Here is a 19,754-nt window from a genome sequence, read left to right on the forward strand (position 1 = left end):
AGGAAGGAAGGGAATTCCAGATATGAGGGGACACTCTCTTCCACTTCTCTGTTGCTGAAAGGCCATTTCAACTTCTCTGCCTAATGCAAAAGCCAAAGGCACAAAGAACAAGTAAATTATCAGTCATGAAGTCACAGCATTCCATCTCAGCTTCTTGGCCTGAGAGGGCCACCCCAAGGGGGCTTTCAGAGCAGGAAGCATGAGCTCATGGCAAACTTGTAGACTGAGACCCATTATTGAGCTCTTGGGTACAGAAGGAGCAGAAGGCAAATAAAGGAGGGTGCTTTTGTGAGGTCTTAATGGCTTGGGACTTTTTAAGCAGGCTTGTGCACCCCTATCTCCCACCATCCCCACCCTGAAGGTAGAGAACAGAGGTTCCAATGAAGGGAGAAGTTTTGACCAAGGGGCATGGAGGAAGATGTGGATTCCAGGGGCTGGAGTCACAGGTGGACAGCCTGCCAAGAGATGAGAAGATGCAGCGACTCACCTGCTGTAGGCAATGGCCATACTACCAATTGCTTTAGGCTTACAGCAACCCCCATTAAGAAGGTCTTAATGAAGAAGGCTGCATTGATCTTCACAACACTCCATCCTCATTTCTGCACTTTCTCTTGCCCCTCAATGCCCCAATTTACCCAACAATCCAACATAGTCTCTAGGTTACCCAGTTACCATGTTCCAGACCTCTTAGAGCTCTCAAAACTTAAATGTCCTGTGTCCCTTTCTCCATTCAGAGGTACTCTTAGAAACTTATCTGAATTGTTAAGAACTGATAGTGGCTATTTTTGTCTTATTAAACATTCGCACTCTAGTAAGACTATTTTAAAGAATGGCCATTTGGGACTCGCAGGTTCCAAGGGAAGCTGCCAGAGGAACACTGAGACAGGGGATCTCTGCTGTTGACCTTCATCCACACCTCCCAGATCCACATGCCAGAAAAGCCCATTAGGCTTTGTCCCAAAGCTTAAATATGGCTGATTCCTCTACTAGAGTCCCCCTTTCCTCCTCCTACAACCCATCTTATCACCCCAGACTCTGAGAAGGGTCACTCTATCCCACAGCTTCTCAACATCAGCACTACTGATATTTTGAGCTGGATAAGTCTGTCTTGTGCATTGTAAGGTGTTTAGTGGCATCCCTGGCCTCTACCCACAGGATGCCAGTAGCAACTCCCTCCAGTTATGCCAATCAAAAATGTCTCCAGACATCGTCAAGTGCCCTTGAAGGGTGAATCGCTCAGAGTTGCAGGCCATGGCTCTAATTCTACAAATTCTAACAGGTACCCCCCCCCCTCCCATAGGGAGAGCTGGAATGACATGTGTCAGAGTCACTATCTTAAATGTCTACCAATGAGGTGTGGTGAAGAAAACCAATATGCCTCCAACTGAAAGACGACTTGAAAGGCCACTGTTTTAACGATAAACCTTTGTGCAAACATCTCTACTCAAAAACAGATCTGAAGGGGAAAACGAGCGACATAAAGACAGCTGCAAAATAAAACCTTTATGAACTAAAATCACACTTAAAAAAGGCAGATTACAAAATCTATATGCACGGTGATCACAACTCTGTAAACCTCACACCCCCAAATGAAAAAGGACCAATTAAATACATGATCGGGCAAGGCAACAGGCTCACGGGTAAAGCATTTTCTTTTACTTTAAGTTTCGTTAACCTACGCGTACTTAATACACAGCAAAGAAATGTATTTCTCATGACAATGATATGACTATCAAAAGATGCAATGGGAAAAAAACAAAACAAAACAAAAAAAATGCTATGACCCTAAAATATTCTGTTTGCTCATTTTAGCTAACAAAGAAGAGGGGGCACTTATAAAAGAACAAATACACATTTTGCTTCTCCTTCTTGCTCCCTTGGTCTTCAGTCAGGGGAATATTTAATGCCTTCAGAGAAGAGTCAAGGTCCACGACCTGTCTCCTCAGCCCCTAGGAGACCAGGATAGGGCAGACACTGGATAGACATTTGTTGACCTGTCCTTACCTCAGATTTTAGCTTGGTGATTTGAGGGTTGCCATTTGGGGTATAGTGGGTTTCTGTATAAGCTGGAGCAAAAAGGTACCTGCCAAGAATAAAAACAGACATTTGTATCTTTATATGATAAATTCCATCCCCCCTGTGAAAGCAGTCTATGATTTAAATTGAACCAGACAAGACCAGCCCAAACATCTTCCCATGAAGAAGAATCCAGGTAACCATAGGGCTGAGGAAGTTTGTTAGTAATTTTTCATTCACTGGTATCATCATTTGGTTCAGACATAATCAGATGGGATAGACAGAACTGAAGCAATGGCTCTTAACTCATTCTGAGTCCTAGGAAAATACAGATGCAAATGCATGCACTAAATCTTCCAGACTCCACAGTACCGCTATTGATTGTGCTAGAATCACATCCAGTAATTTTTAGTATCAGCACACCAATTTTTTTTTAAGGGAATTACCCCTCCCCTGTTCATGCAGTTTTGGAGGGACTGTCAATCAAGATGTCGTACTTGCACTGGCCAAGGGGTGGCCCATGATCAAGCTACGACAATGCAGTACACTGCAAGGCCTGATTATATATGATAGCAAATTTATCTGTTCCTTTTTCCTCTACATGGGTTCCTGGAGCTGCCTTTGTCTGTTCTTTATGAGACCTAGTAGTCCAGATTTCCTGAAGCCTGGCAGTCCTGTGCACTACCCTTCCAAAAAATTCTTTTTTTCTTTCTAAAATGGGACATTGGTTTCTTTCTTGCCAGAGACCACATGAAGCTGAGGTTAAGAATCCCTTCCCAGAGGCAAGGTGAAACCAAATAAGGTTCCTAGAATTTCTCTAAAAGTTAAAAGAATAATAAAAGAGCCAAAGGGATGTTTCAAGTAGATCAGTCACATTAAAAACAGAATGGATCTATAGAAAGCTGAGGTCGGGGGTGCAAAAGGGGTTCTAATGGAAGGCACCAATAGAAATTAAAGTTCAGTGCAAAGCAAATGATGTGAATCTATTGGTAAGATATAGAAAGATGTCTAAAACAGAGTTAGATAAAAAGAGTACATTTAAAAAAAACTATGTATTGTAAAAGTCATTTCAAAAAAATTATTAATGGTATATACTAGCATGCACTAGAAACAATTGGAGGAAAAAAATACCCATTTTAATGGTGGTTATCTCGGGATTACAGATGTTCACTAAGTTACATATTTCCGAAATTGGTTGAATTTTTCAATAATTATCATGTATTTACTTTGAAAATTGAGAAACTAGTTTTAAACAGCTTTAAAAAGGAGAAAATAGACGCTTATGCCAGTACAGAAAGCCAAGAAATCTTCTGGGACAAATGGTCTTAGGACGAGGTGACACTTCCCAGTGAGAGAGGGTCAGCTTAGAGGGTTCTCTAGAGTCGCCTCAAAGTCACTTCCAGCTCTAAATTCTGTGACTCCTGAATCTCAGATTCCTGGCCCCCTCCACCCGGGGTGTGCAGCCAGAAGGAAAATGCCACAAGAATTATCTCTTGCAATATGTCAAGCCCTTCAACTTCCAGGCTTGGTTAAGAAGAAACCCAGCAGGGAAATGTAAAAATAAAGCAAAGCACAAAACCCAGTTTATGTGGAAAGGCTCTCATTCACATGGAAACTTTGGGTCAGTGACTAACTGGCCAGATCCTGTCTCCCAGCCTTTTGGTCTTTGTCATCAGCATCTAACCAACCCAGGACCCAAGGAGTCACCCATTTCTCTGGGTTAAAAAAAACTGTAAGCCATAAGGGCAGAGGCCAGGCTATTTTGTTTACTGGTATACATTAGTGCTTCACCTTTATTCAATGAAAGAACTAATCAATTAGTTGGGTGGATGGGTGAACATGGTCTAGGGCATGGTCTGGAGAGACTGAGGTTTCAATTCCAGCTCTAAAATGCACTGTCTTGGCCATGACCAAGTTACTGTATGTCTCTGAACCTGTGTTTCCTCTTCTGCAAAAATAAAGATAATGTCTTTACTTGATAGGGCTGTTGAGAAAGTCAAACATAATACACGTAAAAGAGCTTAACATCAGACGGGACACATGATTATCATTATTGATTCTAATAGGGATTATCATAGAAGGACCCAGCAAAACTCATGAAATCTACGCTTCTCTCTCTTATTCTCCTCACCCACCAACTCTCCAGTACATCCCTTGAGAGAGGTCTTAAAAAGCAATGAACTGGGCAGGCCACAGTGGTTCAGCAGGTAGAGTTTTCGCCTGCCATGCCAGAGACCCAGGTTCGATTTCCAGTGCCTGCCCATGCAAAAAAAAAACCCCAATGAACTGGGTGCACGCGTGGTTCAGTAGTAGAATGCTCCTTCCATGCAGGAGACACAGATTCAATTCCCGGACCATGCAACCTCACCCCCACCCCCTCACCCCCAACACCAAAAAAAAAAAAAAACCCCAGCAAAGTGCTTATTCCTGCAGCCCACTTCATGGGGTTTGCTTTCACTGTCTACCTAGACTGCAAAAAGGACAACTAATTAGGAGTTCAGAGGTCAACCCCGGTGTCAGCGGAGAGATGTGAATTTTCCCTGCAGGAAAGGCACTCCTGGTAAATACATTCTCAGCCTCCACTGAGTCTCAGGGAGAAACATCATTCATCCAATGACACTGAGCCTTGGAGGTGTCCACATTCTTGCCAGTCCTTGGCCACCAGTCCACAGAAGTGTAAGAATTTCCTTCTGCAGTTTCTTATCCTGAAGATCTAACCCCATCATCACAGGAACCCAGAGCCTCAGCAGTAAAAGGGATCCCAAAAATCATTTAGTGAAAATCACTAGACTGAGGCTTTGCACGGGCAGGGACCATGTCTGCCTTGTTCAAGGCTTTTCCCCTAGTAAACAGTCAACACACATTTATTATATGAAGGAGTGAGCCTTCCACCAAGCATAGGAATCTGCAAAATGGTTATTTAGCCATGGACACCTCCAGTGACAGAGATCATCCACTTAGTTCTGACCACATACAGTAGTTAGAGAAGGTTCCTACACTGAACCAAAGGGCCTCTCTGTAACCAGTACCCACTGCCCTTCATTCTGTCCTTCAAGCCCACAGGGAATAACCTGCTTTCTTTTCTACATGACAACCCTTTCCAAACCAGCAGCATCAGTATCACTTAGAAACTAGTTCAAAATGTCAATTGTTGGGCCCTACACCAGACCTAAAGAATCGAACAGAATTTCTGGGGTTGGAGCTCCAAAAATTGTTTCACCAGCCCTCCAAGTGATACTGTTGCAAGTTCAAATTTAGAACCACCACCCTAAAACCACAAGTTTTACCACAAACTTCAGTAAAGTTCAAAGGTGTCTCATCGCCCAAGCTCCCGTCACCTGCCGCCCTCTACCACAACCTGGCTCCTCCTAGGCTTGGGTTAGAGAGACTACAAATAGAATAGTTAACATCAATTTACTGCACTAAATCCTTGCGCTATTTCATTTAACGTTCATAATACATTCTAGATAGGTACCTTCATTGCCCCAGTTTTGTAGTTGAGGACACTGACGATCTGCAAACTTGTCTCTTGTCCAAGTTCTCACAGCACAGGGTCAGAGGCGGGTTTCAAACCCAAGTAGGCTGGACCTGGCCACAACTTTTATGCTCTGCCTCATAGAGGGTAGAAGAATGAAACTTTGGCATTGCCTGTAACCGGTGCTCCAAACCAAAATTTGCCAGGGATGATAGCAGCTTTGAGGACATACGTGATATTAAAAAAAGGTGACCATTAGCCCTAGGGACATGGGACTTCATGTAAGGGAGAGCAATGGACAAAGCACAGGGCTGGAAAAGGAAACAGCAGGCCCAGTTCTTCTGAAATAACCACGCTTCCCAAAAAGCCAATTGATGTTGGCCCCTTAAGGTCCTTCCTTCCAAAGGCAGAGAGGAGGGTCATGTTTCATTACTACCATCTGTGCAATCTTACAGATAGACAAAACTCGACTTTCAAAGCTTCCCAGTGCCTGAAGCTAGGCGTGTACATGCCCATGCACCCAGGCACTGCTTTAGCACCAAAGACACTAACTGCCTCCTCAAAAAGAAGCGGACACAGCTCACCCCACTGCCCCTTCTCCCACATCTTATTCTCATCTCCCTGACAAGGAGCTGGCTCAGCAGATCAGCAGGAAGCCGTCTCTCATCACTGATGGCTAGGATTTTCAGGAAACAAGTTGTGAGTGATGTGTGTCCAGGAAGAGAGAAGGACTCTCCAAGATTTCCCACCCACCCCCTCCTTTTTCTGGCTGGATGGAAAAGTGGCTTCTGTAGTGCCCCTGTGCACTCCTGCAGCACCTCCCACCCCAGCCTCCCCGTGGTCACAAGCCAACAGGCCGGCAGAGACCCACACTCTCCGCCAAGTCACGGCATCCTACAGCCAGAGGCAGTCAGGAGCAGCCAGCACGGCATGTGGCTTTGGGCTAAAACCAGGTAGCTCTGGTCCCAAAGCACTGGAGCATAACCTGAATCTTCTGAATCCTACCCTAAGAAAACAGGCTGCCCCAAGACACGACTTACAACGTAAGGTAGGGGCGCTCCACAACAGAACTGACAGTGGCAGCCTGGAATTTATTCACGTGGGCAGCCAGGCCCAAAAGCATACTCAGTCTGAAAACAGTCCTGACCCCGCCATTCCTAAGGCTCAGAGCCTTCGAACCCAGAGCAATCCCCTTACATCCTATTTATGATCATACGAATTTCAAACGTCCTGTTAAGCTTCTGATCTCCATGTAAAACTCCCACTGGGGAGAGAGGGACTAAAACAAATTTGCATGGTTTCCTGGAAACTGAACCCTACTTCCCCTTCTTTAGATCAACAAATTGTAGAGATGAGGTGATAAGCACTTCCGAACAACTTTGAAAAACAACCTATAGAGGCATGCCCAGCATGAGCAAACATCGCTTCTCTCACCCCAGAGGTAATTTTTACCAACATCTCCTTCTCCTTCCCCACTCCCACCCCCACCCCCCACCCCACCCCCCTAGCCCCACCACCATTCTGGCCCCATCTGGTTTCTTCTAAAGTATCCAGGCACTATACCACACAAGGGGAGGGTCCCTCTTATTTCACCGGGAGGGGCCTCACCCGACCCTATTAGTCTAGTCCCTTCCATTTCTCACTCACACTCTTACTGCCGCCCTCATGGGACTTAGTCCAGTGACTGCAAACCCCCGGAAAGGCTGTGAAAACATGTAAAATCCCAGGCCCTGGCCCAGCCCTTCTGAGACTCATATTCTCTAGGGAAGGGCTAAGAAATCTGTATTTTAAAATAGTTTTTCCAGGTGATCCTTTTTCAGGCTCTGGGAATTCTCCTATTCCATTTGATCAATTTGAGCATTTCCAATTATTTTTCCCACTTCTGACCTAATCATCCCCCCCAAGTCTAGAGATGACACCAGCACAGACAGCACAGAGCGGGAAGTCCAGAGCTCGGAATTATTTAAGTGCCAACCCTACGACTCCCTAGATGACTGTCCTTCCAAAGCCTGGAAAGAAGGCAAATAAGACTTGGTTTCTTTCAGTGTTTGACCTGAGCTCTGTCAAGTCATGCAGTCTAAGAAGCCTGCCTAAGGTTCTGTGGACTCCCTGGGGGAAGGTAGCTTTGTGAGACTTACTACTTACAACTAATTAGAGCAGCTCTTGTACAACTCGTAAAATGAGATGTTATCTTTTTAAAAAAATAACATTAAGATGCACTAGAGATGCAAATTATTTCCATCTAGTATGAAAAAAAGACTCCCAAGTTATCGTTTATGGCCCCTAGGATATTAATATTAATCAGTTATGTATCTAATTTAGCTTATTTCATCTCCACTTTCCTTTTCTCATTTATATCAGTTTCCTTATTCAATTTTAAACTAGCTGTATCATCTTGCTTGTTCCCTTTTAATTAGAACAATAAAACTTTGACAAGTGCTCACTATGTATTTGTATGAGATTGTTTTGACAAGGCCCCTAAACCCTTTGAAGTTTCCATTTCCTAAACTGCAAAATGAGCATAATAATAATTACTATCTCACAGCCTTGCTGAGAGGATCAAATGAGAAAACACATTCCAATCCTACCTCTGCTACTTACTAGTCATGTGACTTTGAGCAAGTCAGTTAACCTCTCTGTGCCTCAGCTTTCTCAACTATAAAATGGGGAGAATCTTCTTGGTGCTATAAAGGACTCAGAACAGTGCTAGCACATAGTAAGACTATATAATTATTTGTTAAATAAAATGAACAAATGCAAAAAAATGATCTGTAAAGTACAAAGTATGTGCGTCCTACAAGTATCACTCTTACCGTTTTCTTCAAAACTAACCATATGCCCATATGGAAAAATCTTGATAATTGTTAAATCCAGATAATGTATCTCTAGTACTACCAGTACTACATTCTTTTCTCCTGTGAATGTTTGGAAATTTTGATTTTAATATTTTTCAACTAGTGAGGTGATATTTTGCAAGTCGCAAGCTACTCAGTCTCAAGCTACTCAGTCTCAAATTTCCCTTTCTATCAAATGGAAATGATGGTGCACCTAGGACAGGCAGGCAGTGGAAAGTGTTTTTGAAAAACAGAGAGTGCTATTCTAATGTAATGGACTATGCTATTCCAAATTGGGACAAAAGAAATCCAATTAAGCACATTTTTGTTTTCTTTTGTTTTTGACAATGGAGAAAGAAAAGGGGAGAACAGACAGCTCAAGCTGTTTCAGAATCAAGATTTCTAAACCAGACTCATTCTACTTCTGTCTCCGAAGGAATGGAAACAAACCAACCTGCCAAAGCATGGCCCTGAAGCCAAATAAGGAATTGATAAGTTCAGGGGCCCAAAAGCAGAGGGATTCTTTTTTGAGGGAACAGAAAGCCCTCAAAACGGAAGGAGAAACTTTGAAAGTTGTTCCTAATGTAGAGTTGGGACATCCTCTTCCTCCAAGGATTCACTTGAAAAAGCATCATTATTGCCAAAGAACCAGCTTAAGAAGCAATAATGCAAAGCAAGATGGTGCCACCCACAAACCTGGCAAAAAGCTGAAGCTATTTGGTATGTTTTCTTTAAACTTCTATGAAGGAAGTTTCCAAACAATACATTAGATCAACACTCCTTTTCACCAACTGCTTCCCATTGCATCTTCTCCTGTTTCTCATAAGACCTGGCGCCCTTCCGACCAGCTCCTGGTTCTGTGTTTTGCTTTTATGTTATATAGCAAAGGATGTTTGGATGAAGACTGTTTATTCCTTTGGCCAGCACGGTCTTTACTTAATCCTCCTCATGCCTCCCTTTCAGCTGCCTCTACAGTGATGAGTAACCTCTCTGCATAAATAGAACCCATTTCTTGGAATCAATAAACTTAACTCGAAATGACTCACCCAAGAGCAGTTCACTCCTCTATTTTGCAGTGTCCTGAATAGCTCATTATGGGTATTTGTTGGAATCGTGTAAGATCAGTTAAGAGAAATGGGGCACCATCTTTACCATTTCTGAGGAAAATAAAGAGAAAATATTGCCTGACAGCCTCTCCAGCAACTGTGTGTGTGTGTGTGTAAATAATCACAGTGTCGGTTTATCAGATTAGCTGATAACAGACAACCTGAAGTGTCAACAGGAAAGCATGAGAAAGCAGTCATATTGTAAAGATAAACCTTACGTATAAGGCATGAGGAAGTAAAGAAAAGGAACCTTTAGGATCCCTGGAGCGAAGAATACACTTAGAAAGAGGAGAAAAAGAGGACTATCCCCTAAAACAAGCAAGTGAACAAACAAAGCCAGGTAAGCAAATTGTCTGAAATTTAGGCTCTCAGTCGCTTTTAGCCTCTGACTGAATATCCCAGTAACTTTATGGGCCTTCCCTTTTGAGGGATGTTTCTTAGGATCCAAAAGCACAAATCGCAGCCAAAGCACAAGTCCAGAGTGCGAGAACTCGGAAAGCCCTCTGGGATGGTAGTGGACATTTACTGCCCTGGACTGCCCAGCATCCAGGCCCCCTTCTTGGGCTAACAAGGTCTCCATGTGCATTCAGAGAAATGCTCTTTCCTCACTACATGTTGACTGGGGACAGCTGTAGTCAATCCAGGTCCCTGCTCTGATCTGGCCCAATGGCTGCTGGTATGTGACAAGCCAGGCAAACAGGTTTCATCTCTCTTCTGGGCATGTGAATTTCGATATGAGTGCCACCTGGGTGAAAATGGCTGGGGTTGAGTCCTCCCAGTTATGGCACCTCAAGAGTTTCTGGATTCCACCCTTTCCAGCTCATGGTTCTTCAGCTTTTCCCTCATTCTATGCATTGCCCATATTCTTTCCATAAAGTTTTTTTTTTGGGGGTGGTGGTGGTGGTGGGGGTGGAGCATGCTTTTAATGTGTAAGTTGCAGTGTCCACTGCAACAAAAGAACCTTCCCCCTTCCTCTGTTAGCCTCCCCTCCTTTACTTTCACAAATGAAATTTTAAAAGAGCAAAAGCAACTCACCCAGTGTCACACATTTACATTTTGCTTCTAAACCCATCAGTCTAAATAAACCAGACAAGCTAAATGTCTGTGGTAGACAATCCAAGAGTTTGGTCATCCAGACACAATCAGAAGGCAGACAGTTGGTATAATCTCATCAATAACTGCTTATTAAGCAGCACAATATGATACAAGCTGTAGGGTACATGGCAGCAAAAAAACCAAGTTCCTATGACTTGATTTCATCATGTATATCTCTAGGTCCTTGGCCAGTTACATGATCTCTTCTGAGATTCTGGATCTGCATCTACAAGTCCACCATTCATTTCACAGATAGTTACTAATAATCTGTCAGACACTGTGCTAGGGGATGGGGCCATAGTGGTAAACACATGGTTTCCTGCCCTCACCCCACAACTGCATCACTTGCCATGAAGAGTAAATGAGGTCATCTGTGAAAGCCTGTTGCAAACACTAATGGCCACACAGATGGCAGGGATTGCTATCCATTTCCTAAAAGGCAAGTCATTGTTTCACAGCCCATCTTCCGTCCTTCCTAGAACTGCTACAAATCAGTGTAATAACCAATTTCCATTTTTGCCTAACAAGCTGCCCACATCACTTTGGAGGAAGGATGTGTGTGTGCATTTAGAGAAGGGTAGAAGAATAGTCTAGGAATAAGGAACTAAAGAAACTCATTCAACACTGCTGAGCTCCTTTTCCACAAGCACTCTGACCAGTACCTGAAATCCTGGGAGGCCTGTCTAATCTTTGCATTCCTACCCAAGCCTCATATCTGGTATCATTAAATTAAAAGATAAAGAGCTTCTAGAATACAAGGGGCCTAGCATCCCTCCCAATATTTCCTTTAGATCAACCCTTTCCCTAGCACTCCAATCTCCATCCAAAGGAATCCCTTTCTACGCCTTGGCCTCTCCAGCCCCAGAAAGGGACCACAGAAATGAGTCCATGCCTGATACAATGTAGCCATTATAGATCTTTGGCCCATTTGGACTTCTCTCCAGGGAGACTGATGCAAGAGGAGAAAATGTGCAGTCTGCCAGTTTCTGCAAACCCGCAAACTAGAGGGAGAGAGAGGGAGGAAAGGGGACAGTGAGGGCACATGGGAACTATGGAATAGGCTGGAAAAGAGCCATAAAATGCCGAAATCATAAAGACCACATTTCTCCTTAAACTGGCTGAGGAAAGCCTGGCCCAGCTCCACCCACTCAATGATATCATTGTTTTCAACAAAAAGTCAGCTTGAGAACCCCCAGAGAGGCCCCAGTGAGGCCTCAGCAGCTGGAATGGACAAAGGTCTTCCTAGTTCCTGGGAGGTCAAGTACTTAGAATTTTAGATAAGGAGGGAAGATTACATATGAAGGCCAAATTAGAGAGTCAGCGAGGGTATGGACAGTGTTGGCTTCTGCCAGGCCTTGGCAGGTCATGGAAAGCATACAGGACAGTACTTCTCATATAGATTTTATCAGTCGATTCCCACCACCACAATCCTGCAATGTTGGTGACCAGGGATTATTACCTCCATCTAAAGAGAAAACAAAAGACAGTTTTCTTTCTTTCTTGTCCAAGGTCTCCCCACAAGCTAAAGACAAACATGGGACTAGTACCACCACATTGCTAGTTACCTAAACCAGGAATCTCAGCTTGGTCCTTGAATCCATCCCTTCCCTCATATCCCTAATTCAATTAATCATCCAGATTCGATGATTCCACCCTATAAAATATTTCTGGAATTCATACCCTACTCTCCATCTCAGCTTCCCCAAAGGAAGGCACCATATTTTCTTACCCAGATTCTACTAAAGCTTTTGAATGGGTCCTACTACTATTGCTAACTTTCTCCCTCCAATATATCCTCTATATTTCAGTCAAACCAGTCCTTCTAAAATGCCAATTTGATGTATTTGGATTTCTCTCTCTCTCTCTCTTTTTTTTTTTTTTGACATGAACAGGCTCTGGGAATTGAACTCGGGTCTCCAGCATGGCAGACGAGAATTCTGCTACTGAGCCACTGTTGCACTCTCCTGTTTTGATTTTTGAGACAAATATGGATGTATTTCTGACTTTTAAAATACTCTTCATCCCCACTGCCCCCAAGGCAAACATTCAAACTCAAGTCTCTTCAAGGACTCACCCCTACCTACACTACTAATCTCTTCTCTCACCATTTCCTTCCTCCCACTCCATGTTCTAAACATAACTTTTCAAATGTTACTCTTGCCTTTGGGCCTTTGTTTCTGATATGGGTGCTTCTCATAACACACGCCCCCATTGTATGAACAACTCTACCAGCCCCTCCACCAACACTTCACTCCTTCTTTGCTTCACTTTCTCCTAAAGACTTCCCTGACTCCCAAACTACAGTAGGTTCCCTTTCTCCATGCTCCCACAACTTCCTCCATCACATCTCACTCCACATTCCTTTGTCTCCTCGAAGCTCTTTAGTCCTAGAATGGCAGCAATATGTCTGTTTTGCTCACCACAATTTGCCTGGGAACACCCAGGACCTAGTCCAGTGCCTGCATATAGATGGAACTCACAGTATTTATTGACTAAAAAGAGGAAGAAAGAAAGACAAAGAATTCCTCAATTCCTAGTGCAGAGCTCAAATCCAGTATATAGGAGACCTCAGTCAGAAAAGCCAGGGCTCAGCGTTCTCTGTCTCAATACTCACCTGCTTTTGAGTCTGAGTAGGACTTCCAAGTTGCCCCAAGAGGTCCAGAAGCCCATTCACTTAGTATTCAAGGGGTCAACAAATAGGTCTGTATTTACCCCTCAAGTTCTAAGTAGAGAAAAATTAAAGCTTACTTTCCTAAAATCAAAATATCTCTCGGGGAAAATGTAAATGTGGTTTCTTTCTCAGGCCAGAGCCCACCCAAAGGTCCCAGTGTCAGCCTCCTTGTCCCATCTATTCTCCAGGATAGTCATGTTCCACTGCTGCTGCTGTAAGCCAAAGATTGCTGGGAAACCACTGGAAGCTGGTTAAGTGGCAAGGAAGGATTCTCCCCTGCAGGTTTCAGAAGGACCACGGTCTTACTGACGACACCTTGACTGCAGGGACATCTAGCCTCCTAAACCTGGAACAATAAATTTCCGTTGTTTTAAGTCACCATTTGTGGTGCTTTGTTGGCAGCCCTGGGAAACTAACTACACAGTTTTACCTGAGGCAAGACAGAGCACAACTGAAAATCAAAAATGGGAAAATTTAAAATTTGAACTGTAAGCTCCTCAAATACTCCAGTATTCCAACAGTGGAAGGAAAAGAAACCCTACTCCCAGCCTCCATAAACCAATCTTCTGAGTTAAAATTATTTGACTTTGTTAGGAAAACTGAATTCCAAAGAGATTAGTAGCACCACAGCTTTTGGTTCCCCTTGATCCAGACCAAACATTTATATATTTTCTTAGTGGAAATTATTTTCTCCTTCACCCACTCACCTCTCCTCCCTCCCTCCCTCAATGGAATCCTCTTCTCATTCTGCAATGCTGAGTTCCAAGTAACCGTCTTTGGAAACACTTTCCCTGGTCCCCCATACAGAAATTCTCTTTTCCCTCCTGCCTCCTAGAACACTTTACTTTCAACTCTTGTATAAATTTTAAATTCTGCCCTGGATTATGTTGCTCCGGTTTCTTTTTCTCTCCCTCGGAATATAAATTCCCCAAGAGCAAGGAGATCGTGCTGTCATTCCTGCTCCCTAACGTAAGACTCTACACACACCATACGTAGTGCTCCATCAATATTCACTGAAATCAAACTTGTAGAATGGAGATAAATTAGCTCAGCCTTCAAAGGCAAGAGATCCATCAACTGATGAACAGATAAAGAAATGGTGGTGTTTTCATATTATGGAATATTATATAACAATAAAAAGGAACGAAGTACTGACCCACATTACAATATGGATGAACACCAAAAACCAAGTGACAGAAGCCAGCCACATACACAAACACGTATTGCTTAATCCCATTTATATTAAATGTCCAAATCGGGCAAATGTCCAGAGATGGAAGCAGATTAGTGACTGCCTAGGGCTGATGAAAGTGGGGAAGGGGAAGGGAAAGAAGGGAATAGGGAGCAATCACTGATGCATATAAGATTTCTTTGAGGAACAATAAAAATGATGTTAAATTAGATTAAGGTGATGGTTGCACTACACTATAAATATACTAAAAACCACTGAATTGTACATTTTAACTGAGTAAACTATATAAATTTTATCTCAATAAGGCTGTTTAAAAGAAAATGGCAGGCAAGTTTGCATTTGAAAGGTCTACCCAAGATCGACAATCAATCCATTGGTGACTGTGTGTGAAAACAGGCTCTCTCAACAAGGCTGGTGGGATATAAACCTATAGATATGCAATGTGTCTTTATACATCCACATACTGCACATAAACGCCTTTGACCTAGTGACTCACATTGAGGAGTTGAGCCTCTAGAAGCAACTGTCAACTGTCAAAGTACACAAGAGTATGTACTCCACCATCGTTTGTGAAAATGAAGAAAAAAATTAATCACAGCACCTTGATTCTGTTGAATTTGGATGATGGTTATATGGGAATTCGTTACATCATTCATGCCATTTCTGTGTACGTTTGATAATTTGTCAATATGAGAAATTTTAAAAGAAACTATGGCATACCTATACAATTTAATATCATACAACCCTTAAAATGACATAAATTTACATGAAATGTATCCATAATGCACTCTCATACTCTGTTGCTTGAATGTAAAATGGCATAGCCTTTGGTGCAGGGTGGGGAGTGGGTTGGCTTTGGAGTTAGAGGTACAAACTCTCAATGTCTGAAAGCATTTTAAACAAATTTGCCATATGGCTTGCAATTTTTGTTATCTTTAGGTAAACTGACTGATGGTAAAGGGATCCTTAAATTCAAGAACCAACTCCAGGTACCTGTGTGACACCTGAGACTCAAGAGTTAGAGTTCTACAGCTCTGAAAGTCAGCATTATTCCATACAGCAACTGTCAAAGAAGCTGAAAAAAGATTAGACCTCAGTTAGAGATATGAATGAAATGGACTTGGTTAGGACTAAGGTAAATCAGAAAAAGATGATACTGACTGCATTTTAAAACTTCAACTGCTCTGTAAGAGCAAGGGAAGAGATGTTTATTTGGTACAAAATTTATATTTTCTGTAGTACACTATCTAATTTAATCTGCATGTTCAGTTTATTTAAACTGCATAATTACAAAGAACCTAGACTAGGTAACGAGACGCTATTATTCTGAGCAGGCTAATGTAATACCCTGATACATTCCAGAGTATTTGGGGCAGAAAATAAAAAAGTAGTTGCAAACTCCCATTGAGGGACTGGAGAAAAATGTTGAAATATTAAACTTCCTCACCTGAGGAATTCCTGGTAGTCTCTCAAGCATTAGGGACTCCCAATTTAATAAGCCAAGCCCTCAATCCTGGGGCTTGCCCTTATGAAACTTACTCCTGCAAAGGAAAAGCTAAGCCTACTCATAATTATGCCTAAGAGTCACCTCCAGAGAAGCTCTTTTGTTGCTCAGATGTGGCTTCTCTTTAAGCCACATCTTACCAGGGTGTAAGTCTCCCTGGCAACATGGGACATGAACCCCAGAGATGAGCTTGGCTCTGGCATCATGGGGTTGAGAAAGACTTCTTGACCAAAAGGGGGAGAAGAAATGAAACAAAAAGTTACAGTGGCTAAGAGATTTCAGATTGAGTCAAAAGGTCATTCATTCTAGAGGTTCTTCTTATGTATTATACAGACATTCCTTTTTAGTTTTTAGTGCATTAGAATAGCTGGAAGGGAAGACCTGAAACTGCTGAGCTATAATTCAGTAGCCCAGAATATTGATGACGATTGTACAACGATATGGCTTTTATGTGTGATTGTGAAAACCTTGTGACTCACACTCCCTTTATCTAGTATATGGGCAGAGAGTAATAAAATAAAGACATACATACATAAATAAATAAATAATGGGGGGTGGATAAAAGGTGTGGGATGTTTGGGGAAGTTCTTTTTTATTTTTATTTTATGGAGTGATGAAAATGTTCTAAAATTGATTGCGATGATGAATGCACAAATATATTATGATACTGATAGCATACTTTGGATGGATTATATGATGTGTGAATATATTACAATAAAATTGCATTAAAAATAAAAATAAAATAAACCCCAGATTTCTTCCAAGTCTACAGCTTCTCTCAGCTCTGACAGGGTCCATCTAAGGCCAACAGGGCAGTTGACAGCTTCCTCCCATTCATTCTGCGCCGTGCTCCCTGCTGAAACACAGCCAGGAGAAATAAGCTGGAGACAAAAGAAAGCCGTGGACATCCTTCCTGACTGCACAGGTCCTTGGAAGGAGATAGAGCCGGAACCTGTGAACAAATCCCAACCTCCTTATCAGAGAGTTCAGGGTCTTGCCAAAAGAGGGACCCAGCCCTCATTTTGCAGGCATAGAAAAGAGGTACAGTTTGACCAACTGGAGTACACTGCAAAGCTGTATTCTTGAGATACAGTTAGGTCAAGTCAGGCATTGCTGGACGCCAGAAGTGAATTTCCTCCCCTGGGCAATAGGTTTTAAGGTCAACTCTTCTTAATTGTGTTTGGAAACCAACTCAGGGGAATTCCCCCTTACCTCATTCTTACATATTTTTCCTAGACCCTGCAAAATATAAATACTAGACTCTTTTTTGCACTCTCACAGCATGCCAGGCACTACATATGTCCTTTATGTACATTATGTCATTGAATTCACACAACATCCTATGAGGTGACTACTATTATTATCCCCAACCTGTGGATGAGGAAACCGAGGCTGCCAAAGGTTAAGTAATTTGCCAATGCTTACACTGCTGGTGAATGCAAGGAGACAGGCTTTGAATCCATCCCTGTATGGATTACACCACCATATGACACTGAAATTCAAATTCCACCCAGGACCAGGAGAAGGTAGGAGGAAAAGAAGGGGGAGGCATGGAGAATAACAGAGAAGTAATGCTGAGGCTAATTGAAGAAGACCTCAAAACATACTGAGCAAGTAAGGACAGAGAGCCGGTGAGACAAAATAATGCTGTGCTTAACAGCTTGGGCTTTGAAGTCAAACAGATCTAGTTTCACATCCTGGCTCTACCCTTCTCACATAGGGAACACCTTGAGCAAGTGACACTGCTCCATGCCCAAAGACCCCCATCTGCAAAATGCAGGTACCTACACCTTATAGGGTTGTTGTGATGATTACATCAGTTGAACCACCTAAAGATAGAACTGTGCCTGGCATGCATGGCACCACATTTTCCCATCATTTTTAATATCTGACCATCAGTTCTAGTTATCCTTAGCCACAAGATCCCTGAGGTCAGGCTAGGCACCAGAGAACATGACATGGAACTTAGGAAATGTCCACAAGTGATAACCACACAGACAATTTCTCAACATGTTTCCTCTTTTCTCACTCTCACACTTGAAGAAAGCCACAGGGGAGCACCGTGTAATGCCTTGCATCATCAACACGCTGTTGAAAACACTTGTTCTTGACTGTGCATGAATAAGCATTAGCATGTATTGAAACCCTGCTTACTAGGTGACAGGCATGGTACTAAGCACATTATAATACATTATCTCTAAATCACACAAGCCCTGTGTATCAGTTTCTTGTGGCAGCTGTAACAAATTACAAAAAACTCAGTGGCTTAAAACCACAGAAATCCTCCCTCAGTTCTGAAGACTAGAAGCCCAAAATCAGTATCCTTGAACCAAAATCAAGGTGTCTTTGCCTCTTTCAGACTCCGGTGGCTCCCGACATTCTTTGGCTTGTGGTTGCACCACTCCAATCTCTGCATCCGTGGTAACACTGCCTTCTCCTCTTCTGTCTGAACTCTAAACCCCTTCTACTTCATTTTAAAAGGTTACTTACCATTAAATTCAAGCACCCCCCTGGATAATCCTAAATAACTTCCCCATCTCAAGATCCTTAACCACATCTGCAAAGAACCTTTTTGGTGCATGTCACAGAAAGTAATATTCACAAGTTTAAGGAGTAGGAGGTAGATACATTTTGGAGAGCCATTTTTCAGCCTGCCACCCCCTGCAAGGAAGGTACTAATGCTTGACAGCCAGGTCAGGCCTGAGTTTGACTTCTGGTTTTGCCTGACATTGGTTAAATTACTTAAACTCTTCAAACTTATAAAAGATGGCTAATAATAGCCTTTATAGTCTATAGATCACGGAATTGGGGGCTTATCAGCTTCCTGCCTTGAGAAGCAACAGTCTGGGGTATTTCAGTTCCTGATGTCCCCTTAACACTCACTTTGGGCGATTGTGTCACAGCATCTCTTCAGATCACCACTCTTGACCACTGAGACTGAGCTTAAGCAATGGGCCCAAGAAAGTGACATATGTTTGCTATGATTTAGATATAAAGGAGATCATGCTTAGGCAGGGAGGGGAACAACTGAGAATTTGGCTTATCCAAAGATTACACCAAACTGGCTAGCCACTTATTTGGTCTGCAACTCCAGGGGTTCTGGACAAAATGAGAATTGTAAACAAAAAATCATCTCAGTCTACAATGCAATTAGAGACTACATCTCAGATAAGGCCACCAGATTCCTTGGCGGGGGGAGGCACAAAGCACAGTGCCTGGCATATGAATTCATTCATGTATTCACTGCCTTCAAAGTCAATGCAATAGGGTTAATTCAGTTCCTGATGTTCAAAAAAATATATATGAAGACAATTTCAGTCACCCACTGGCCGCTCTCCTCAAATTCTGGTGTCCCCACCCAACCATCCAACAGTTTCCTCGGCACCAGTCTCCTTGGGTTATACAATCTCAGCTTCAGGGAATGGGGAGTCTAGCTGTGAGCTGAGTTTGGAAAAACATTTTGACTACTTCAGATCTGCCAAATACTTGGTTAAAGAATGATATCCTTTAATTTCTTAAACCATGTGTATTTTAAGCGAAATGTAATCCTCATGTCTGTGACATTTAAATGCAACTCAGCAAAGTGTGGTTTACAAAGAGCATTGGGGAGCCATCTAAGCCTTTCTAAGCTTCTCCTTGATCCAGGAAAAACAATTCTGCCAACAACAAAATGAAGCTCCTGACAAGAGATCTTCTGCCTGACAAGAGAGCTGTCCTTTATCCTAGGTGAGTTAATAAAGTCTACTACTGATTTACTACTGCTGGACGGTGGGGGACGAGGGAAGCTCCATGGCCTGAGTGGTATTCTGAATTTTGCTCCAGATTAGCTACATATTTCTACCAGGACTCCCTGAAAGACAA

At 42.7% G+C, this 19,754-nt stretch overlaps 1 protein-coding gene across 1 annotated transcript in view; it reads right to left on the reverse strand.

Moving 5' to 3' along the window:
* ADAM19 (ADAM metallopeptidase domain 19) overlaps positions 1 to 19,754 on the reverse strand; it is a 75,726-nt gene that overhangs the window by 44,073 nt on the left and 11,899 nt on the right. Inside the window, exon 4 of the mRNA XM_077137529.1 lies at positions 2,005 to 2,083. Coding sequence (XP_076993644.1) covers positions 2,005 to 2,083 — 79 coding nt within the window. The remainder of the gene's footprint in view (positions 1 to 2,004; positions 2,084 to 19,754) is intronic.

This window comes from Tamandua tetradactyla, chromosome 20 (assembly GCF_023851605.1).
Source record: "Tamandua tetradactyla isolate mTamTet1 chromosome 20, mTamTet1.pri, whole genome shotgun sequence".
In the NCBI taxonomy this organism is placed as follows: domain Eukaryota; kingdom Metazoa; phylum Chordata; class Mammalia; order Pilosa; family Myrmecophagidae; genus Tamandua; species Tamandua tetradactyla.